Here is a 24,933-nt window from a genome sequence, read left to right on the forward strand (position 1 = left end):
TAGAAAATCCATTCTTGTCCTTTGGTCATTTAGAAAACATGAAGGAGAGAGAGAGAGAGAGAGAGAGAGAGAGAGAGAGAGAGAGAGAGAGATCCAGTTTCTAGTACACCCTGGGCTTGACAGCTGATTTCTACCCAGAACCATGTTCTGTCCTACAGGCTTTGAGATTTAATGAGAGTGTGATAACGTTTACTCTGAAACTCTGTTTTGTTCACTGTTATTCTGCATAAAGTCACCAAGGAGACACTGTTAGATATTGTTATCAATTTTAGGTAGTGTTCACACTCATGGATTTCACATCTCTTGACCATATGTAGCCCCAATTCCCCTCTCCTGCAACTACACATGCATAACCCATCTCTCACATATATATCATCAAAAATAATAAAAATAAGTCTTTAGAAAAGGCACTGTTATCGCACATCTTCTGTAGGTACTTTCCAGCAGTCCTTTTGAAGTCCTCCAGGGGAACAAGTTTGGGAGAGTAGACTTCTGAGTTTTGCTTTCAATCTGAGAGGTTCACCTAACGTCTAACAGTGAGGCACACAGCAAGCCAGGGCCTGCTTGTCTCAGTCATGTGAAGTCCAACCTTGGCTCTTTTCCTGTCTTTCTTTCTTTCCTCTGTCTGTCTGTCTGTCTGTCTGTCTGTCTGTGGTTCTACCTCTTCTTTCCAAATCCCGAGACATCAAGCTGTTGTGTCTGCTCAGTTTCTACCCTGGTGTCTTCCCTTCTTGGCAATTGTTCTAGTTTCATTTCTGTTAATGAGATAAAATATCCTGATTCCCCCTCCCAAAAAAGTAACCCAAAGGAAGGAAAAGTTGATGTGGTTTTCCTTCAATTTACCTCTCGCCACTTTGGGAAGTTAAGACAGGAATTTGAAGTGCAGATGTCCATGGTCCTCCAAGGCAGAAGAAACAAACTGGTTCCTGCTCAGTTGCTTGGTTGTATTTTCAGTCAGTTTTCTTCACTCTGATGCAGTGCACGGGGCAACCTGTGAAAAGGCTGATCACACAATGTAGGAGCTGAGCCCACCTACATCGATTGACGATCTAGACATCTCACAGCCAACCTGATGGAAATAGTTCATCATCAAGGCTCTCCACCTAGATGTCTGTAGGTTGTGTCAAATCTACAGTTAAAGCCAATCAGCACAGTTCACCACTCAGCTATCCTGTTGTATGCCAGGCACCATACTCACCAGGGATGGAAGAATTCATCTGAAAACCAGTTCCCCTCTGTTGTATTCCGTCACTCCTACCCCCTTCCCCTTGTGCCACTCCTCACCCCGACTCTTTAGTCACCCTAGCTCAAAAGCTAATTTTGTCTTATAGATGTTTCTGGTAGCTTTAAGTGTTACCTTTTAAGGGACAAGATCAAAGGCAGGTTGTCAGAGACAAGATGAACCTGGCGTGGAGATTCAGAGGTCTTTGGGGTCAGACTATATGTGTTTAAGGGTCTGTTTTGTCTCTTCTTAGACAAGTGATCTTGGGAAAGTTCATGAACTCCTTTTTGGTCTTGGCTTCCTAATCCATTAAACTGTATAACTTCTAGGGTTACTGTGAGAATCCAGGAGATTAACCAGGTGTTCAGCAGAATGCATGTGGTGCTTGGGTATTAATTGGAATGACAAGTAGGTTCAATGTTTTATTTCACTTTTTAAAATGATCTATTTTAAATTATGTGTGTGCGCATGTATGTGCATGTGTATGGATATGTGTATGTGAATGCAGGTGCCAGAAGAGGACATCAGATCTCCAAGGAACTGGAATTACAGGTAGTCGTGAATCACTCAATATAGATACTGGGAACACCTATGTATGTCCTCTACAAGAGCATTACATACTCGACCTCTGAGCCACCTTCCTAGTCCCTAATTTGTTTACTTAATTTGAAATTACATTTTATTTATTGTTTCTGTGCATGAACACGTGCACATATGTTCATAGGTGTAAGCATGCACATGTCTCATCATGGTTGTTTAGGTCAGAGGATAATTTGTGAGGTTTATTTCTTTCCTTCCACCATGTGTCTCCATTAGTGTTGACAGCAGATGCCTTTGTCCACTGAGTGCTCTCCTTGGCCCCAAGGCGAGTTAAGGGTTCTTGGTGTTTGTTTTAGCACCTGGTACAGGTGAGGTTCTCTAGCTGTAGCTCTCAGTATCATCTACTGAATACTTTTCTTGTTCCTGGTATGTGCTAAGAGTTCATGAAAGCTCTTGTTATTGAATCCTCTCAAAATCTCCCAAAAGAGGTGTTCTAGCTTGAAGACATTATATGTGGTAAAGCTAAAGCTGGGAGAGCTGAAACAACTCAGGTTTTGCTTAGGTTATGGAGAAATAATGAAAGTTGGGGTTTGAAAACCACCACGTCTGACTTCTAAGCCTTCACTTGCGTATCCAACAAAAGCTTGTTCATTTCTTTAGTATCCTTTGAGCATCTCCATAGTGGGAGGCTGGGTGTGGTGGTTTGAATGAGAATGTCTCCCATAGGCTCATATATTTGAATGTGTGGTGCTCAGCTGGTGAAATTGTTTAGAAAGGATTAGGAGGTGTGGCCTTGTTGGAGGAAGTGTGTCACTGGGGGCGGGGTGAGTGTTTAAGTTTCAAAAGTCCTTGCCAGATCCATTCTCTCTTTCCGCCTGATTCTTCGAATCAGGACATAAGCTCCTCACTACTCCTCCAGAGCCATGCTTGTTACCACACTCCCAGCCATTATGGCCATGGACTAACCCTCTCAAACTCTAAGCAAGCTCCAAATCAAAAGCTTTCTTTTATAACTTTATTTGGTCATGATATCTCTTGACAGCAATAGAACAAGAACTGAGACATTGGTCAATGCTAGGGGTGAAGTATGAAAAAAATGGTATGCTCATAGGGGATCCATCAACCTGGAAGCAAACTCCTATCATGTGTGTGTGGGGAGTGATAAAGGATGGGTGCCACAGAGGTCCCTGAGAAGGACAGAATGGCATAGATGCATTCCAGACACTTTGCTCCCTTCTCTGTTTCTTTGAAGAAGAGTGCAAGAGAGAAAGACACTCTTACCATGACCTAGATCTACCATTTCTAACAGGATGGAAGTTTGACTTTGGATATAGGCAGGTGGCTCACAGAAGGCCAGACACTCTAGAGAGTAAACTTAACCAGGTGAAAAGGGGTGGGAGCAGAGCTTTCTGGATTATGGACTGTCTTAAGTTCTCAGTAGAGTGTATGAAGAGGACAGAGAAAGTGAAGAACAATCTGAAGAAAGTGTGAGAGAGCATCTTAGGGAGGTCATGGTAAGGCAGGGAGAACAGTCAGCAACAAGAGAGGCCAGGAGGTGATGCTGTGACATGGGAAGGCTGCACGAGCTGACAGTGATGTTATCTTCTCATGGGACAACCTTCTAGGCCAGAGGAGAAACCTGACAATTCAGAAACGGTTAGTAGGCTTGCAAGAAGCCTCCTTTAGAGGTGGGGATTTTGGGAGTTGTCTCCTGTTGCACAGGAGTTGAACTCATCAGTTTCATTTCTCTTGTTTTACTGGAGGCTGGGAACATGAAATTGGTAAGGCGAGCCCTTTGTGGACCCTAGTCTGTGTATACTAGGGGGTGACAGTCATTGAGGAGGTGTAAGAAGGGGTCTTGTTTCTCAGGTAGTTCTGCTAGGATCACACTTCCCAGGAGCACCTGGGAGAGGCCTCCCCAAGGCACTCTACAGCTGCATTGCAGCCCTGATGCTTTCCTTTGCCCATAGAGAGGTTATCAGCTATTGACCTGTCAGGGAGCACTGCAGGAGGGAGGCAGCTCCTGCAAGCTGCATTTGCTTCTCCACTGCATTTGCTGCAGTTTGCCAAGGAACACAGGTATGGGTTGATTTCCAAATGAAAGTGTGTGTGCGTGATCACTGGGTGTAGGATACTCTTCTTCTTCTTCTTTTTTTTTTAAATTGACATTAGCATCTACTTGGACCTGTGGTCAATGCTCATAAACTCACTTTATAAACAGGAAAGCATTATGAAAGAGAGATTTTTGTAACTTTCATTTTTTCCCTTTATTCTTTTTTTTATTTGATTTTTTTTGAGACAGGGTTTCTCTGTGTAGCTCTGGCTGTCCTGAACTCAAATTGTAGACTAGGCTAGCCTGTGACTCTCAAAGCTCTGCCCACCTCTGCCTCCTGAGTGCTGGCATTAAAGGCATGCATGCGTCATCACTGTTTGGCTTGAGAGTTTTGCGACTTTCAGTAGTTCTGACTTGTGCTTTTTGCAAGACACCATGTGTTCATTCATGTATGTCAATTTTGGCTCTTTAGAACCTCTTTTCTCAAAAAAAGATGGTTTTCTTTTCAATTATGTGTATATGCATGTTCGTGTGTACGAATGTGTACGTGTGAGTGCAGATGCCTATTGAGATCAGTAAAGGGGGTAGAATCCCTTGGAACTGGAGTTATAGGCAGTTGTGAGTCACCTGATGTGGGTGCTAAACTCGGGTCCTCTGCAGGAGAAGAGAAGTAGCTGCTCTTAACCCCGAGTCCTTTCTCTAACCCCATCTTCATATTTTCTCATGGACTCTGGAAACCACTTCTATTTTTAAAATAAGGACTATTTTTTCCATTTTAATTTTGTTTTACATCGAATAATACCTCTTTCCTCACTGTTTTTCATTACGTTCTTTTTTTGTTTTTTTTTGTTTGTTTGTTTTTCCTCTACTGGTGATTAAGAGCCACCACTTTAACCCTTCAGCCTTTTCCCTTTTCTTTTCAATGTCTCCATCTTGGCCACTGGAACAAACTTCAACCCCTACCTAGTGACAAATCTTTCCCCAGGAACAAATCATACTTCAGAAACTAGCTTGTATCCAAATCAATCAGAGCATCCCCACCCCGGCACTTCTGGATCTCTATGTTATGAGAACGCCTTTGTACCTTTCCCAGGTAGGATTAGCTGCAATTGTGAAGGAGATGTTTACATGAAAGCTCAAACATGGTGGAGAGAGAGACCTTGGATGAAAGGAGCGGGGAAAATCACAGGCCATTTATCGAGCACTCACTGGATAGGAAACACTGTTGAGGTGTTTTATGTTCACTTTCTCTCTTAGCTCGTATTCCTGTTGTCCTATAAAATACCCTGACAAAGGCAGCCTAATGGAGAAAGGGTTCATCTGCCTCAGAGCTCAAGAGTGTAGTCTGTCATACATGAAAGTCAAGGTACCAGGAGCCTGAGGTATCAGCTTGCATCCTACCCATACTCAAGAAACACTTGCAGGCTTCCCAGTGCTCAACTCGCTTTCTCCATTTTGTGCATTCTGGAATACGCTGCCCAGGGAATAGTCCTGACCACAGTCAAGAAAGCTCTTCTCACACCGATGAACACAATCAAGGCAACCCAACAGGGCCAGAGGCCCATCTTCCAGGTGACTCTAGGTTCCATCAAGTTTACAATTTTACACTAACAATCACTGTGTCTTATTGGTTCTTTAAGCATTATGAAGAGGGAGATGTAGTTATCCCCTTTCCCCATGTAAAAGACGGGCAGGCTGAGGTTGAAGTCACTTGGCCAAAATTTCCCAGTAGGAAAGTGATGTTGATGAGGTTGGTGTCCACCCACGGCTCTTCAGGAATGGGCAGGTGTAACTATAATTCTGTATAGTCACTCTTGCATGGGATATCTTCCCCAACGTAACACCCTGTTCGCAGTGTCACGTGGTTCCCTGTGCCGTATTTGGGACCCTGGTCTTTTGTCTCTCAGCTTGACTCTGAGCCCAGGAAAGGCAGAGACTCTGGCTTCCTGCTCTTTGCCATGCCGTACCTGCTCAGGACTGGTACTGAGAGGGGACTGTAAGGCTTTATGAGTAATGTATGATGGAGCGTAATGAGCTTAGGTACCTCAGGGCACGCACGTGGAATCTAGAGGGAAGGAGAATGATGTACTTCTCACCAGCCACAAATCCCTCTCCCATTAGCAAGGCCTTGGGAAGGGAAAGGGCTGGGGAGGTGGCAGAGTCAGCGCATTCATCTAAGTTGGGGAAACAAGGCAGCAAGATTTATTATTTAATTTGAGAAAGACGCAGGAAAGAAGTTGCCTGCTGTGTATTTCTTTCCAATTAATCCGGCGTTCTTCCAGTTTCAGCTTTTCATACTTCATCTTAATGATCTCACATTTGAGATCCAGTTCTGACGTGATTTACTCCATATTTCCTTAAAAACAGCCCACCTTTCAAAACACGCATGTGTTTACTGTGAAAGAAATCGTTACAACACACTCATCAACACAGAGCTGTTATCACTTGCTTAAATATGTGGGTGATATGAAAATGGGTGGAGCCATAATGGAAAAACGTAATTACACTTTGGAAGATTACTATTGGGCCACTAAAGGAACTTCAGTCAGGGCCAGTTTTGTTGTCTAAGAAAGGTAACTATGAAGTAAGTGACATGAAATTGTGTCATGGGTGTTTATATGTGTGCGCGCTTGTGTATATGCGTATGTGAATGTATGTATATATGAATAAACTTTGTTTTTGTTTTAAGATTTATTAATTTATTTTATATATGAGCACACTGCAGCTATCTTCAGACACACCAGAAGAGGGCATCAGATCCCATTACAGATGGTTGTGAGCCACCACATGGTTGCTGGGAATTGAACTCAGGACCTCTGGAAGAGCAGTCAGTGCTCTTAACCACTGAGCCATCTCTCCAGCCCATATGCATGCATGTATGTATGTATATATGTATGTATGTATGTATGTATGTATGTATGTATGTATGTGTTTGTGTATATGTAAATGTATTTGTGTATGTGTGATATGTATGCATATATTACATATGTGTGTATGTGAATGTATGTATGTGCTTGTGTATGTGTGTGTGTTTGTGTATATCTGTATGGGTTTTTGTATGTGTATGTTTGTGTGTGTGTGTGTGTGTGTATTTGTGCATGCGAGCGTGTGCACTCAGGCCAGAGAAATGACTCAGTGATTAAAAGCTCTTACTGTTTTCGCATAGTTTCTGAGTTTGGTTCCCAAAACCCACATCAAGCAATTCATAGTAACTCTAGTTTCTATGGCTTCTAATGACCTCTTTTTACCTCCAAAGGCACTTACCTGCACACACATATACATATATGCACACACGGGTACACACGCATAAATAAGAATAAACAAATCTTTATAATGTGGCAGAGCAATGGGCTTGTATGTTTGTGTGTGGGTGTGTGCACATATGTGGGGGTTCTTGTGTGTGTGTGTGTGTGTGTGTGTGTGTGTGTGTGAGACCAGAGGACTACTGTGTGAGTCATTGTTTAGGCCTTGTCCACTTTGTGTTTTGACACATGGCTTCTCATTGTTTTAGAACTGGCAAGTTATGCTACATGGGCTGACCAGGAAGCCTTAGGGAATCTACCTTTCTCTGCCTCCCAAGGTCTGGGATTACAAGAGCATTACCACCATGTCTAGCTTTCTGAGATGAATTCTAGGGGTTGGACTGAGGTCCTTGAACTTGCAAGATAAACCCTTTAGCAACGGAGCCACCTTCCAAGGCCCTGTGTGCGATACCTCGTGTGCTACCGCATTGCTTTACGCTCGGAGGCATTGGAACCAGTGTCTCACCAAATGACTCTACTCGTAGTGTCATGTCTGAGACCTTCCTAAACATGCACAAACATGTGAGAGGAGGAAGACTGTGTGTGCGCTTGTGTGTGTATTCTTGTATAACTTTATGCACATATAAAACACACACACATGCGCACACACATGCACATGCACACAATGTTAGGTTGGTCTTATATCGATTAGAAGGCATTCCACCGTTGAATGTGGCCCTTGTCTCTCCTTCACTGTGACATCTTAGACTAGTAAAAGTGACCTTCCTCCTAAACGTCCAGGATGCTTTTGTTTCTTCCTGCATTCCCTCATAGCCTCATACTCAGAAGGCCTGTGGTCAGGCCCTGATGTCTAAGATCACCTCCGCTCCCAGACTTAGGGGGCTCAACTTGGGCCAAGCTGGAGACTGCTGAAGTAAGCATTCTCCTCAGAGGAACGGATGAATTGAGCCCATCTAGGAACCTCTGCAAACAAGCAAACCTACTTGAAGTCACCTTTTCAGCCCAGAACATTTTATTCTGGTGAAATCCTTTTCCTGCCCCAATTCACTCACTGCAAAAACTAACATAATTTATCTTAGATGCAGACATCAGCTTGGTGTTGGCTTTTTTTTTTTTTTTTTTTTTTTTTGGCTTGAGTAACAGCTAAGCCCAAATCACTTGAAGAAAAGAGGAAAATAAAAGCCTGCACCATGTTGCCAATTTGCAGTCTGGAAATAAAAATTAATGTGCGTATCACCACAAAGGCAGAGAAGAGAGAAATGACAGAGGCTCCCCATTGAGTTTCCTTCACCCTGTTTCGGTTGCGGTTCCAGACAGGTTTGGGTTTGCCTTAGGATCTGGAGACCTTATAGTTCTAGTTGTTCGCCACTGGAAGGGAAGGTACTTAGAATCAGACAGGAGAGAAGGTGAGACAGGGTTGGCCTGTTGTCTCTCACTATTATCCCCACAATAACTCAGGAACAAGGATGATAAGCCTCCTTCTGCAGGTCAGAAACACTTCCAAGGTCATAGTCATCTTCTGAGTAGCAGAGGGAGGGTTTGGACAGAACCACTCTTATGCTAACACTGTGCTGTTATCTATGGCTCCCCTGTAGGACTGGAAGTTTGAAAGTAACCCTGAGGCCTCTACTTCATGCTCTATCCACAGGGGATTATAGGACTTGCCACAGGGTCCCCAGCATCCTTCTGGACTCACTGTCTTAGGTAATCAGCCCACTCCTATGGAAGGGCATTAGTGGAGTGCCACAGCACAGATAATCTCTGTTAGGTCTGGGGAAATGGCTCACATCATAAAATCACTTGTCATATAAGCATGAGAGCCTGAGTTCACGTAAGAGCTGGCCTGGGCAGATAGCATGTGCTGTTTCAGAGCTGAGGAAGTAGAGACAGGAACATCCTTGGTGCCTAAGGTGGCCTGGCCAGTCCTCTGAACGGAACTAGTGAGTTCCATGCTCTGTGTGAGAACTTGTCTCAAGAAACAAAGTGGAGGGTGATTGAGGAGGGTGCCTGATGCTCACCTGGCACACATGCCTCCAAAACCAAATCAAGCCAAGCCAAGCCAAACCAAACCAAACCAAACAAGAAATGGTCTCTATTTCCTCGTGTTTATTAAATTAACACATTTCTTCATGTTGTGGTGACCCCCAACCATAGAGTTATTTTTGTGGCTACTTCATGACTGTAATTTTCCACCAAAGACCTTTGGAGTGGAGGTTCCTTTCTCCATTCTGTTCAAAGAAATGACAAAAGCAGTTATCCTCCCCTTTTGTACAGATATAGACAAGATAAGGTAGCGTTTTTCTTCCATCCATGAACAAGTGTCTTGGGCTCAGCCCTAAGTGGGCCATCTATTTCAGACCTTCAGGGCTTAAGGTACGTCATGGAAGGTGAAGGATTGGGGAACAGAAAAACTGACTGTAAGAGCAGGGAGATGGGACTAAGTGCTGCTATAGAACACTGTAGAACTTTCTAGACGTGGCATGACTATTGCATCCATGAGCTCACAGCAACCGTGGTCACCTAAGACCTGTACAATGTTAAGTCCACCAGCATTCCATTATAATCAGGGGAAGGCTCCACAAGACCCTGGTTCCTTGAGCAATGCCTCTCACCCTTTCTAATGCTGTGAAGCAAAGTTTCTCATGTTGTGGTGATCCCCCAACCATAGAGTTATTTTTGTGGTTACTTTGTAATTCTAAATTTTTCTACTGTTATGAATTATAATGTAAATATCCGTGTTTTCTGATGGTCTTAGGCACCCCCTGTGAAAGGGTTGTTTGAACCCCCAAGGGGCCATGACCCACAGTTTGAGAACCTCTATCCTAGAGGCTATATCCCACAGTTTCCTGCCTTCTGGATTTAAACGTTTTTCCTTCCACGAGTGAGGAAGCCATTCATCAAGGAGTCGATAGAAAACTCCAAGGTGATTTATTCAGGGTAGGCAGGGCCAAAGGTCCGTGTAGGTCAGGCCAATAGTGCTCCCTCCCCAGGATGGGCGAACAGCTTGACCAAGACCCCAAGAAACTGCAGAGCCTTATTGAAGGCTATGTGCAGATGGTGGCCCTGCCTTCCCTGCCTGTGATGCATTTGTCTGCAGGGTTGGGAACATGCCGGGACAGAAGCAGATGGCTGGGGTTTCCCAGGCTGCCTGTCCAGTGAGTAATGGTTTCCTGTCAGCAGCTGCTGGGTGCTACTGAGGATGCTTCCAATAAAGAGAGGCTAAAGTCAGGATGTGTGTGCGTGTGTGTGTGTGTGTGTGTGTGTGTGTGTGTGTGTGTTATACCTTCATACACATGTACAATATTCTTTGACCAAAGAATTATTCTCTTATTATTCTTATTATTGTTTCCATTTCATCTAATTTCTCCTCCCCAAGCCTCCCTCCTATTTGCGTGGCCTGTTTTGTAACCTATTGCAGTTAATTAGGGGTTGCCTGCACGAGCATAGGTGTGGAGTTGTTTGCTTTAGTGATAGCAATGAACTAATGGGCCAACGAGGAATATGACCTTCCTCCCTGCAGCTGTCTGTAGATCATCTGAGAGGGCCTTATGAACTCCTTCCCTGTCCATGATGTGGTAGGCTCAGTCTTGTGCAGGTCTTGGGTATCTACTGCTACTCTAAGTTTACGGATACAACAGCTGTGCCATGTCTGGAAGACAGTGTTTTAGAGTGGCACTAATTCTCATCCCTCTGTTCTTACATTCTTTCTGTTCTCTTTTCTGTGATGTTCCCCAAACCTTGAAGGGGTCGAAACGATGTTCCATTAGGGCTGAGCACTAAACTATTACTTGTTCTTGGCACTTTGGCCAGTTATGAGTCTTGGCACTAGCTGTCACCTTCAATGAAGAGAAGCTTCTCTGACCAAGATTGACAGCAGTACTAATATATGGGTATAAATACAAATATTTAGGGAATCGTTTAGCATCATGTCCATAGCTCCCTCCTCCTAGGGCCTCCCCAGCTATGGGCTTTTGCGCAGGTTTACAATATCAACTATGAATGGAACAGAACTCAAGCCCACGCAGAAAGTGGTTGGTTACCCCCGTAACCACCATGCTATTATTGTACCAGTGGGCACATCTTGCCAGGCATGTTGGTATTGCAATTCACCCAGTTCACAGCTAGGGGAGGCCACTGCTCATTTTTCTCTCCCAGCAGCCTGTGTACTACCTTCTGGCACTTTGAAGTCTTGATAAAGGTTTTCTTCTGTGTAGGCCTTCATCTCCTTTTTGTCCAGGAGGAACTGATGGTACCAGTCCTTCCAAATCCCTTTTCCAGTCCCTGGGAACGCTCCCTGGTGGTCTAGTGGTTAGGATTCAGTGCTCTCTCCAGTCCCTGGGAAAGAAAAGCACTCAATAAATCTTCAACTTTTGCTGGAAATTTACCACTTATGTCTCTGGGTAGATGGGCACAGAGGCCACCCACCCGTCTTCTGCCATGGGGAGGGAGCAGACAACCTTCCTCTTCTGGGGTTCACCCACCACTTCCCTGCAGTCTGATTATTTACCTCTTTAATCTCTTTCCTGTCCATAGTCATGGCTCCTAACTCCAGTTCTTGAGCACCAGCCCTGCCATCTCAGGCACTGGCTGGCTGCCTCAAGCTCTGTCACGCCCAGGGCCCTGGATTTCCTGGTTTATTGGTTCTACCAATCCCAAGGCCATCTTTTAGGATCCCATTCTTTTCACATTGAAGATAGAACCTCTGGGGGGAACAAAAGAAGCTGGAACCTTTAACCTCTGGACAATCTCTTCAGCCTCTTAAGTACCTAATTTTGGAGCCTATATGTAAGTATGGGGTGCTGATGTGGCCTGAGCGTTCTCTCAAAAGTCTTATGTTGAAACTATTTATCAATATGGGAGGATTAACAAGTGTGGTGTTCATGATTAAGTCATGGGGGTTTTGTCCTCACTAATTGAGTTGGTGCCCTTACAAGGTTACAGATACGGCTTGGGCCTTCCTCATGTAAGGACATCTAGAAGAAGACATCATCTTTGAGGAGGTCAGTGGTCCCTTCAGACTAAGTCTATCATTGCCTTGACCTTTTAGTTACAGCAGCTGAGAGGTGTTGATACAGGTGAACGCCTTCATGTTTTGATGAGTTTTGATGATGAGGGACAGCTTTGGCTCTCCCTGATCATATTTGAGGATAGATGTGGAAGAGGACGAAAACCAGGGCTTCCAGTCTGATGTGGGTTGGAATCCTGCCTTTGTTTCTCACTGGCTGAAGGATTATATACTGAAAGTTTATATTACACTGGCTGAAATAAAGGCTTAACATCAAGTCCCAATCTCTCATTCGGGGAAAATGCTTAGATTATGTCAGTGAAGAGATCCTCTTGCCCTTTCTTTTTCCTCTTCCTCCTCTCCCTCTCCTTAACCTTGTCTTTCCTGTTGTCTGGGAGAAGGGCTCTTTGGAGCTGTAGATCTGCCTCTCATCGATGCAGCTGGTTGCTAAGTCTGGCCCAATGGTCAAGGAGCTGGTCCCATGGGGGAGCATTTATAGGGCTGCTGAAGCAAGGGAAATTTCAAAGAACTGGAAGGGTCCTACGTGGGATAGTAGGTAGCTTGTGAGAATCTCACCCCATGCTTATTGTTGAAACCTCCCAGTTTTATACTGGTGACCATGAGAACAGCTTAACACCCCTGCTCTCACCCATCAGCTGTATACACCTGAGTAGATTGCTTCCATACCCTTCATACCTGTGTACCCAATCTAGCTCATCCTTCTCAGAGACAACATGGCAAGAGAATGGAAATGGGGTGGTGCTGTGGATCCAGCTGTGGTGCTGGATCAACTGGTAAGGTGCTTATTTTGCAAGCACAAGGACCTGAGTTTGACCCTCTGCCTCCCAGAACCCACATAAAAAAGCCAGGTGTAGGGGAATGAACTTATAATTTTGGTGCAGGGGAGGCAGGAACAGGCAGCTCTCTGGGGTCAGAGTGTCTGAGGAACAAGAGCAGAGCTGAGATTGGTCTCTGGTGTCTTTACTTGTTCATACACACACACACACACACACACACACACACACACACATACACAGAGAGAGAGAGAAAGAGAGGGGGAGAGAGAGAGAGAGAGAGAGAGAGAGAGAGAGAGAGAGAGAGAAAGAACACTGAGATTAACCTCTGGTATCCAAATGCATGCCTGCACACATGTGCACTTGTACACAGAGATGGGGTAGGGGGAGAGGTGGGGGAAAAAGGGAAGAGAGAGAGGAAGAAGAGGAGAGAGAAAAGAATAAAAGAATATAAGTGACTTCTCCAAGGTCATTCAATGGCTGGGATACCCTCCAGCCTGAGTCACTCCCCACACAGGGAGTAGGGTATAAAATATCAGAATGAGTAGGTATTCCTATAGGAGGAAAGAGGGAATTTGTTTGATAGCGAGGTTAATTTTCTTTAGGTTGTTTTGACTGTTTACTCTAGAAGAGTTCCCTTCTAGATCTTGTTTGTGTTGTATCCTGCAGATTGGCTGCTTCTTACCATTTTTTTTTTTACAATTGATGAAAGATGCACACACACACACACACACACACAACACACACCCTCCTTTCCCTCAGAACCCATTCACACACACACACACACACACACACACACACACACACACACACACACACACACACAACACACCCTCCTTTCCCTCAGAACCCATTGCTTGGCTTCTCTGCCTCTTCCAGGGTCCCTCCCATGGGAGAGTTTTTAAACATGATGAATTACTGTGGTCAGCCGCAGCAGTGGGCTGTGCCCAGGGGAGCGGGCCCTTGGCTCCTTGATCAGTCTGCATCTCTCTACCAGGCTGGCCAGTCTGCTGCATTTGCAGACGCTGTTGCTGCTGCTGTCACTGTTGCTGCTCCACTCCCCCTATGCCAACAGAGACATCACAAATCACAAAGAGGACACGTTCAGTCCCTGGCCTGGCAGAGCAGAGAGGAGAGGTAGGTGTCACAGCCAGCTGGACAAAATGGTTTCATCTGGGGGGTTGGATCTCTTCCCCTGGACCTGTCGGATGTCCCCAGGGTGCTAGCTACTCTGACTAATAGAGTGGAGTTGGGCTTTCATTTAGGTATGTCCACGAGCGATCGTAGGATGAGACATTTACATTATGTGTTATGCAGTATCCAGACAAGGAGGGCAAGTTCCCAGCTTCTGTGTCTGCATTAAGTAGAGCTGTAATCCTCAGGGAGAGCCGCCACCAGACAGCACAGTAATCCAAACAAGTGCTTTAGGTGCCTGGTGGCCTTCACGTTTGGCTGATCACGGTTGCAGGTCACTGGCTGATGAGCTCTGAACCTGGAAGATGGGGGAAATCCTTGCAGGGTGCAAAGGTTAGAATCTAACATTAGTCTATTGCCTGCTTGGAGTGGGAATCAGTCTTCCCCTGTGGAGGAGACCTGAGCATGGCCCCACTTTGCAGATCAGCCTCAGGCATAGAGAGCCCCAAGGGCTCCCCAAGGCTGGTAAATGGTAGGGCTAGCACTGAGCTCCAGGTATTCTGTTTTTTTTTTTTTTATTGGTTGTTTTATTTATTTACATTTCAAATGTTGTCTCCCTTCCTGGCCTCTGTAACTCTTAATTGCAAGGTGGTTCTGGTGAGTTTCAGTTGGATCTGGGGGACAGGCTGGGCAAAGGAGGACAGACTCATTTGGGTTGAACCTCACTGTCAAAGGTCTGGACTTCAGATGTTTCAAGCCTCCCTACTCAAGTTAAAGGAAAGGAGAACTCACGCAATGCAAATCTCCCTGGCCTTCTAGACTGCCCAGCTGTTCAAAGCAAGGATTCTGGCTTCAGCACCATTAAACAGCCGCCGGAAGAGGAACGAAAAGTGGTTCTGCTTCCCAGGGCCTTTTTCTACATCTACTGGAGGACGCCAGGCTCCTCCAGTGACTATCTGCATGGCTCAGGGGAGCTACTTGTCTCTCCTGAGACTCGGTTTCTTTGCTTATGGGGATGATGATAGTAGCCACATTTGAGAGTGCTATAGGGATTGAGTAAGATAGTTGTAGGCAGGAGGACCCTTGAGTGGAATAAGTTCTCAGAAGCATTAGTTTTGCCTTTTTACTATGTGAGTTCATGCAGGGGTGCATGTGTGTGCAGTCGCGTGTGCACACTGTCTGCCTTGGTCGATTTGGCCAGAGGTCAATCTCAGATATTGTTCCTCAGGCACCATTTACTTTCTTTTCAAAGACAATATCTCTGGATTTTACCGTAAAGCTTGGAGTTTACCACATAGGCCAGGCTGGCTGGCCCACAAGTCCTATAGGTTCTTCTGTCCCCACCTCCCCAGTGCTGGAATTATAAGCTCACACTGTCATGCCTGGCTTTTTGTTTTTTAAATGTGGGTTCTAGGGATTGAACTCAGGCCCTCATGAATGCAGAACAAGTATATTACTAACAGGGCCTCCTTCCTAGTCTTCCATGTATGATTTAATTGTTCATTAAATATGCAGCCATAGCTCAATGTTGCTATCTTTATTTAGTTACCACTGTGAACATTATATTTTGTTTATTAGACTTTCTTTTTTTAAAGCTGCACTTTTAAGTTTAATTTGTTATGCAGCAATAGATAACAAACACAGTGTCCAAATCAATTAATTAAATATTGCTTGATTGTATTTTTTCCCTCTACCCAGTTTCCCCTCCACAAAACCCCATCTCATACACCCCTTCCCCCTGTTTCTATTAGGATGCTCTCCCCACCCACTCCTGCCTTACCACCCTGGCATTCCCCTAAGCTGGGGTATGGAGCCTTCACAAGACCAAGAGCCTCTTCTCCCATTGATGCCAGATAAAGCCATCCTCTGCTACACATGCAGCTGGAGCCATGGGTCTGGTTGGTTGATATTGCTGATTTTCCTAGAAACCATTCAGTGTGACATGGAGGGGCCGATGAGAGACTTGCATGACGACATGGGAACATCCTTGCCCCTGCCCCAGCCTCTCTAGTCCGGGCATTACAGGTGTTCACTACCATACCATCTGGATTTCTTTTTTTTTTTTTTTTTTTTTTTTTTAAGATTATTTTATGTACAGCATTCTGCCTGCATATGTGACTGCAGGCCAGAAGAGGGCACCAGATCTCATTACAGATGGCTGTAAGCCACCATGTGGTTGCTGGGAATTGAACTCATGACCTCTGGAAGAGCAGTCAGTGCTCTTAACCGCTGAGCCATCTCTCCAGCCCTGGATTTCTTTTTTGAACTTATCTAACAGCCAGTTGTCCCAACATCTTTGTCATCGACCTGGTTGCATAGTAACTGGGTTCTCTACCAACCCTTCCACATAATGGGTGGATCATCTTATCCGATTCTTGTTTTCACTGTTGGTTGCAAAATGGTGATTTTCAAATAATTCTATCCCTTTCCTTTCTCTGTGGGAGTGTGGGAGTGTGTGTGTGTGTGTGTGTGTGTGTGTGTGTGTGTGTGTGTGTGTGATGTGTTACACATCACAGTTCCCATTCGAAGGTCAGGTGTTGGTCCTTAACTCTCACACGTTTTGGAGACAGAGTCTCTGTTATTTTGTCATGTGCATCAGGCTAGCTGGCCTTTGCGCTTCGAGGGATTCTCTTGTCTGTGCCTCCTACCTCACTGTAGGGCTGCTAGGATTATAGATGCATGCTAGCATGCCTGGCTTTACACTGGTTCTGGAGAACATGAATTTAGATCTTCAGGGCTGCATGACATTGTCTAATGAGCCATCCATCACCCCAGCCCAATTGCCTAATTCTGTTCCTTTTAAGAAAAAAAGGCTCTCCCTCTTTCTCTTGACCCCCTATTCCTCCTCCCTCAATGTTTTAAAATAGCGCTAGGACCCTTCAATCTGGACCGTGTGGAGGTTCCCAAATTTAGTTGCTATAACAGTTTGGAGCAGTACTGACAACATGAAAATCAATGGAGATCTTTTTAAAAATATAGATTCCAGTGTTCCACCCCTGTGAATTCTGATTCAAGAGGTCTGCAGAAAAATATCAGGAAGCTTCTCATTTTTAAATCAAGTTGCTAAGCACAGCCAGTTCAAGGAGAAAGTGTCTTTCAAGCCATTGCCACTTAATGGGGCAGGAGATGAAGTTCTCACTGCTGTCTGTCCTCGCTGGGTGGGATGCCAGACTGGGAAGAGTAGTGGTAAGAGAAGCAGAAGTGAGCTGGGGATGTTCATGGTCCTGAGTTTTCTTTCCGTGGCCCTCACTTGGGATTCAATCTGTTTCTTGCTGGTCCCGCTGTCCTACGAAGCCTGTACACCCAGAGCTTCATACTGTAGCTTCTGTTCCCTTTGTGGTAATTCCTAGTGCCATCTAATTACAATGATTTCTAGGAGCTCCAGCCTGACAGCAGCATTTTGCTCAGCACACATCATTCAATTCCCACTCTCCAGAGCACTGGGTTAGCTGGCCGAGCCAGAGGGATGAGAAGGCTGTCCAAGAAGAGTTTGCTAGGGCCTCAGTTTCCCCAGACTCTGGAGTCACCTGCCTAAACTTTTATGCCAGTTTGTTAGACAGCGACTCAGGAGATCCCAGTGACAGGCTTCAGGTCACTTGGGCTGGAAACCCAGAGTGAGTATTTTTAAATACTTCTCAGGATTTTGCTATTAGAAGCCCAAGGACCATGGCTGGAAAGACACTGAGATGGGCCCTGTAAATACTGTGGAGACTGGATGGTCAGGAGTGTCAGGACACCAGGCTGGCAAGATGACTCAGTGGTTAAACACACGGGCTGCCCTTCTGGAGGACCTGGATTCAATTCCCAGTACCTTTGGGGCCTCAATCTAACTATAATTGCAGGAGATCTGAGGTCCTCTGTAGGCAAAACTCCAGTACACATGAAAAAATAAAATCAATAATTATTATAGTTGGGCATAGTGGTACATGCCTTTAATCCTACACTAGGAAGACAGAGGCAGGTGGATCACTGTGAGTTTGAGGCCAACCTGGTTTACATAGAAAGACCCAGGACAGCCAGGGCTGAATAGAGACTCTCTCTCCTCCCCCCTCTCTCTTTCTCTCCCTCCCTGTCTCTGTCTGTCTCTGTCTCTGTCTGTCTGTCTGTCCATCTGTCTGTCTGTCTCCCTCTCTCTCTCTCTCTCTCTCTCTCTCTCTCACACACACACACACACACACACACACACACACACACAGCCTGTCTTGGTGTGTGTGTGTGTGTGTGTGTGTGTGTGTGTGTGTATGTGTGCATGCTGTGTGTATCTTAAACTGGTTCTGTCAGGACCCTGAGAACATTTCTCCAAAGCCTTATTTTTTCTTGGGCAGAAAGAGGGGCTTGAAGGGGACCCCAGGTTTCAGATTATAGATTCGGACTATTTGTAATCTCAGTATTTAAATCAATCTGATGAGGGGTGCTCAGGTGGAAACGGGGGTGTCAGGTAGGCTTACTTACTTACTCCCTGCTTGCGTCTCTAACCAGGCTTGGGGACTCCTGCCTCCTATATTTACATACAACCCCAGACCTCTGCAGCAGCGTTAAAGACTGGAAACATTGCATCAGCATTATTTCGTGCATGAGGGCAGAGGTGTGTTGTGCACACGGTGGTCAGGTTCTCTCCTTCCACCCAGTAGATCTTGGGAATTGAACTCAGCAGACACCTTTGCCTGCTGAGCTATCTCACTGGCCCCTTGCAGAATCCTTTGGAAACCACTGGACTTGGTTGTGGTTGGGGGGGTCTCTGCACTTTAACCTTCAGTGATTCTGAATCTGAGTATTTCCCTCATTGAGACATAGACCTACACCTCAAGCAGCCTCTTTCAAAGAACAGAGACTGTGAATTCTCTTATCTCCCACCTCTAGAAGAGCTAATCTCATTGCCTGTCTGTTAGTGATGGGAGTTGGGGTGAGGTGGAACTTTCTGAATTCCACACAGAAAATTTTGGAAAAGCGCTATGTGAATTGGAAATGTACAGACTCTTTTCTTGTAGCTATTTCCAACAGTATATCAGCTATTTAGAAGGTATTCGTATTTCATAAGTCACATAGAGCCTATTTAAGTATATGGGAGGATACAAATGGCTTATGCAAATTCTATGGCATTTTATCTTTTAAATACTTAAAAACTTATTTCTGGTGTTATGGTTAATTTCCTATTTTCATTTTTCTAGCATAGATTAAAATTTCATATATTTAAAACATTTATTTTTATGCTTATGAATGTTTTTCCCTTTGTGTAGTGTGTGAGATGGTCAAAAGAGTTCATTGGGACCCTTGGAACTGGGGTTACAGTCAGTTGGGAGCTGTCATGTGGGTGCCGAGAATTGAACTTGGGTTCTCTGGAAGAGCAGCCAGTGCTCTTAGCATCTGAGATATCTCTCCAGCCCCACTTTTTATAATTTTCTATTATATACTTATAGCATGAGACATTGGGTTTCATTGCGACACTTTTATTCCTGTAGTGTTCTTTGATTATTTCTGTCCACATTAACTCATTTTTCTCAGCGCCCCTAATCTCCTTCTTTCAACTATCCCTTTTCTTTTAATGCCACTTTTTTTCTAGAGCTACCAAAAGACTTAGATCTGAGATTTTTGCAAAGTGCATCGACATACATCAGTAATGAGCCTGCTTAGAAAGGTACTGGAAAAATAAAGCCATTTACGGTCGCTCACAAAGAATAAAATACCTACGAATACACAGACATCAGAATGGGGAAAGCTTCTACAATGCAAGCTATAAAACACTGAGCAGAGAAACGGAAGACAACAGTGAAGATGGGGGAATCCCCCATGTTTGTGGACTAGCAGATTACTGAAAATGATCCAGATTCAGTTCAGCCCCCATTAAAACTACTTATGACATTCTTTGGCAGAAATAGAAAATATAACTCCAAAATTCTCAGGAAAACACAAAGTCCTCAAGTAGACAAAACAACTTTGAATAAAGGAGCAGTGTTGGAGGCATCACAAGATCTGATTTCCAGTTATTCTATGGTGCCATGGTAACAAGAGGGTCACTTCTCTCCATTATTGATGGAATGTTGACTGGCTCGATCTTGTGCAGGGCTGATGTGAGCTCATGGGGGCTCTAGTCACCTGTGTCTTCAAGATAGCATTTCACGACTCTCCTCCTCACTCTGGCTCTTATATTAATGCCCTTCTCTGTGGTCTTTGTTGGGAGACTTGTAATGGATGAGCCAGTCTTACTGTTTGTTATGGATACGTTTAGGCTGTTTTCAGTTCTTCTTGGTTCAGTTTTGGTGGGACACATACATTGTGAAGTTTACCCATTTCTTCTGGGGGGAAAAAACTCAAATTTATTGATGGATAAAGTTTCAAAAATATTGACTGATAATTTCCTGTATTTCAGTGGTAGCTGTTGAAATACCCCCTCTCAGTTTTTCAGTGATATCTGCTGGTCCACCCTCCTTTCAAGTCTAACTATGTAATTCTTCTCTCTTTTGGTCAGTTGAGTAAGGGCTTGTCACTATCATTCATTTTATCTAATGGCCCAAATCTTTGTTTCACCGATCCCTGTAGTATCCTTTTGCATCCTAGTTTCTTTACTTCCATAAGGTATCTATACTTCCTGGTATCTATAATTCCTTTCTTTCTTATGGGTTTGAATTAAGCTTGGTCTTACTTACTTTAGGTTATTTACTTGAGATCGCTCTCTCTCTCTTTTTTTAAAGATATATTTCTTTACTTACATTTCAAATGTTATTCCCTTTCCTGGTTTCCTGTCCATAAGCCCCCTCCCCCATATGGGTATTCCCCCCATCCACCCCCTCTACCCCCCACCCCAACATTCCCCTGCACTGGGGGTCCAATCTTGGCAGGACCAAGGGCTTCCCCTTCCACTGGTGCCCCAACAAGTCAATTCTCTGCTACATACGTAGTTGGAGCCCTGGGTCAGTCCATGTATAGTCTTTTGGTAGTGGTTTAGTCCCTGGAAGCTCTGGTTGCTTGGCATTGTTGTTCTTACGGGATTGCAAGCTCCTTCAGCTCTTTCAGTCCTTTCAATAATTCTCCCCAAGGGGGTCCTGTTCTCAGTACGGTGGTTTGCTGCTAGCATTGACCTCTGTATTGGACGTGCTCTAGATGTGTCTCTCAGGAGAGATCTATATCCGGTCCCTTTCAGCATGCACTTTTTAGCTTCATCAATCTTATCTAGTTTTGGTGGCTGTGTATATATGGGCCACATGGGCCACCTGTGGGGCAGGTTCTGAATGGCTGTTCCTTCAGTCGCTGCTCTAAACTTTGCTTTTATATCCCCTCCTATGGATTCCTTTTAAGAAGGAGTGGGAGCATCTGCATTTTGGTCATCCTTCTTCTTGAGCTTCCTGTGGTCTGTGGATTGCATCTTGGGTAATTTGAGCTTTTGGTCTAATATTCACTTATCAATAAATGCATACCAAGTGTGTTTTTCTGTGATTGGGTTAGCTCACTCATGATGATATTTTCTAGTTCATTCTATTTACCTATGGATTTCATAAAGCCGTTGTTTTTGATAGCTGAGTAATATTCCATTGTGTAGATGTAACACATTTTCTGTATCCATTCCTCTGTTGAAGGGCATCTGGGTTCTTTCCAGCTTCTGGCTATTATAAATAAGGCTGCTATGAACATAGTGGAGCACGTGTCCTTGTTATATGTTAGAGCACCTTTTGGGTATATGCCCAGGAGAGGTATAGCTGGATCCTCAGGCAGTTCAATGTCCAATTTTCTGAGGAACTACCAGACTGATTTCCAGAATGGTTGTACCAGTATGCAATCCCACCAACAATGGAGGAGTGTTCCTTTCTCCACATCCTTCCCAACATCTGTTGTCACCTGAGTTTTTGATCTTAGCTATTCTGACTGGTGTGGGGTGGAATCTCAGGGTTGTTTTGATTTGCATTTCCCTGATAACTAAGGATGTTGAACATTTCTTTAGTGCCTCTTGGCCATTTGACATTCCTCAGTTAAGAATTCTTTGTTTAGCTCTGTACCCCATTTTTAATAGAGCTATTTGATTCTTTGGAGTTTAACTTCTTGAGTTCATTGTATATATTGGATATTAGCCCTCTATCAGATGTAGGATTGGTAAAGATATTTTCCCAATCTGTTGGTTGCCGTTTTGTCCTAATGACAGTGTCCTTTGCCTTACAGAATCTTTGCAATTTTATGATTTGTCCATTCTTGATCATAGAGCATAAGCCATTGGTATTCTGTTCAGGAAAATTTCCCCTTGTGCCCATGTATTTGAGGCTCTTTCCTACTTTCTCTTCTATTAGTTTCAGTGATTCTGGTTTTATGTGGAGGTCCTTGGTCCACTTGGACTTGAGCTTTGTTCAAGGAGATAAGAATGGTTTGATTTGCATTCTACTCCATGCTGACCTCCAGTTGAACCAGCACCATTTGTTGAAAATGCTCTTTTTTCCATTGGTTGGTTGTAGTTCCTTAGTCAAAGATCAAGTGACCATAGCTGTGTGGGTTCATTCCTGGGCCTTCAATTCAATTTGATGTCTCTTTATTGATTCTGTTTCCTGCCCACGATTTATTATTTGTTGGCTGGCATAGTGTAATCATGTATGCCTATTATAATCTTGGGCCAAACTGCCTCTTTATGTCCATAACATTTTATATATATACAGAATGACATTTGCTGCATGTGTTTTTTTGTGTGTCCCTTAAAATGTGTAGTGGTCATCTTTCTCTATTCTCATTCATTTTGACTTGAAGTCTGTTACATGAGTACAACTACTGTGCTTGGATTCAGTTTTCATAGATTGTCAGTCTTCACAGTCTTATTTGTAGTTTGTGCCTTTGCTGGTGATATGTGTTTCTTGTAAGCTGCAAGAAACTGATTTAAACTTTTTTTATTTTTAATTATGTATATATGTGTGTGTGTGTAGGTGCTCATAGAGGCCAGAAGAGGGTGTTGGATCCCCTGAAGCTGGTGTTGCAGTTATTTTTGAACAGTATGTGGGCGCTGGAAACTGAACACTGAACTCTGGTCCCCTGGAAGAGCAATGAACATTCTTAACCACTAAGCCATCTCTGCAGCCTCTTGACTTGGTTTTTTAAATTTAGTTAGCCAGCCTGTGTCTTTAATTGACTAATTAAGGTCATTTACTTTCAAGGCTACATTTACAAGGTGTGAACTACTTACTTATTCTTTAGTTTCCAAATGTTGATTTTTTTCCTCCTTGTCATTTTAGCAGTGTTTCCTGTTTCCTGTGTGCTTTTGCTTATTTGCTTTTTTTTTAATAAAAAAAATTGTATTTACTTAGAAGCATTCAGAATGTCAACAAAACAGCCGCCATTTTTTTGCAATTATAGAGTGGTATTCAGTTAACAGAATAACAATTACCTTCGGATAAGCTGCATCAGAGACAACTGAAGATGAAAAAAAAAAAAAAAAAAAAAAAGAAAACCAAAAAGAAAAAAAATAACAAAAACAAAAAAAAAAAAGAAAGAAACCAAAAACCAAACTACTGTCCCCATATATAGCTAATTTGTGCTGTGCACCAACAAGAACCTGCTTTAATTTCCATGCCAATTTACAACCCCCAGACTGTACCAGGCAAGGTTAGTGGCTATTGAAAATACCACCAGGACAGGGCTAGCTAAAGACACATTCGGTAGTGTGTTAACTATACAAAAAAAGACACTGTACAGTTTAAAAACAAATCTTACACAGCCTTACATTTCAATTCTTTTCTTTAAAAGGAGTGAGCTGTGTACAGGGGGGTTAAATGCTTTATAGACAAGAAAAAAAAAACTGCGCTAGAACCAACTTATTCATCATCATCATCTTCTTCATCTTCTTCTTCCTCCTCTTCCTCATCCTCTTCATCCTCCTCGTCGTCTTCCTCTTCCTTCTTTTTCTTGCTCTTCTCAGCCTTGACCACGCCCTTTTTCGCTGCATCAGGTTTTCCTTTAGCTCTGTAGGCAGCAATATCCTTCTCGTACTTCTCCTTCAGCTTGGCGGCCATCTTCTCATAGGGCTGCTTGTCATCCGCGGCAGTGTTGGTCCACATCTCTCCTAGTTTCTTCACAACATCACCAATGGATAAGCCAGGATGCTCGCCTTTGATTTTTGGGCGGTACTCAGAACAGAACAAGAAGAAGGCCGAAGGAGGCGTCTTGGGGGCATTTGGGTCCTTGAACTTCTTTTTGGTCTCCCCTTTGGGGGAGATGTAGGTTTTCATTTCTCTTTCATAACGAGCCTTGTCAGCCTTTGCCATATCTTCAAATTTCCCCTTTTCTTTAGCAGACATGGTCTTCCACCTCTCTGAGCACTTCTTGGAGAACTCTGAGAAGTTGACAGAAGCATCCGGGTGCTTCTTCTTGTGCTCCTCCCGGCAGGTTTGCACAAAGAATGCATATGAGGACATTTTGCCTCTCAGCTTCTTAGGATCTCCTTTGCCCATGTTTAGTTGATTTTCCTCCGCGAGGCACAGAGTCACCCAGTGCCCGTCTGGCTCTCGCTTGCCCCGGCGCTGTCTCTATGGAGCTCAATGTACTGCAATGGCTGTGAGAGCGGGAGCCAGCTGCTTATTTGCTTTTTTCTTTTATTTTGATACAAGGTCTCATGTAGCCCTGGCTAGCCTCAAACTTGCTATGTTGAAGACTGACTTTGAACTCCTGATCCTCCTGCCTACTTCTCCATAGTGCAGATATTACACTCTGCCAAGTACCACTCTGCCAAGAATTTCCTGTGCTTGTGGGGTGTGTGTGTGTGTGTGTGTGTGTGTGTGTGTGTGTGTGTGTGTGTCTGTGTGTCTGTGTGTCTGTGTGTCTGTGTCTGTGTGTCTGTGTATTTATCTTTCTTGTCAGCATTCATTTAAGAATCCCCTGCCAAGCTGTCTTAGTAGGCACAATCCCTTTACTCTATACTCATCTTGGAAGGCCTTTATTTCTTTGTTGGTTCTGAAGGA

The 24,933-nt window shown here is 44.1% G+C and overlaps 1 protein-coding gene across 1 annotated transcript; it reads right to left on the reverse strand.

Annotated features, from left to right (window-relative positions):
• Positions 1-23,677: 23,677 nt before the first annotated feature.
• Positions 23,678-24,540, reverse strand: Hmgb1l5 (high mobility group box 1 like 5). The gene has a single exon (XM_039087830.2). It carries the CDS (start codon positions 24,424-24,426, stop codon positions 23,791-23,793), a length of 636 nt encoding a protein of 211 aa, XP_038943758.1. The 5' UTR covers positions 24,427-24,540; the 3' UTR covers positions 23,678-23,790.
• Positions 24,541-24,933: the final 393 nt, after the last annotated feature.

The sequence above is a fragment of the Rattus norvegicus genome, chromosome 10 (assembly GCF_036323735.1).
Source record: "Rattus norvegicus strain BN/NHsdMcwi chromosome 10, GRCr8, whole genome shotgun sequence".
NCBI classification, from domain to species: Eukaryota; Metazoa; Chordata; class Mammalia; order Rodentia; family Muridae; genus Rattus; species Rattus norvegicus.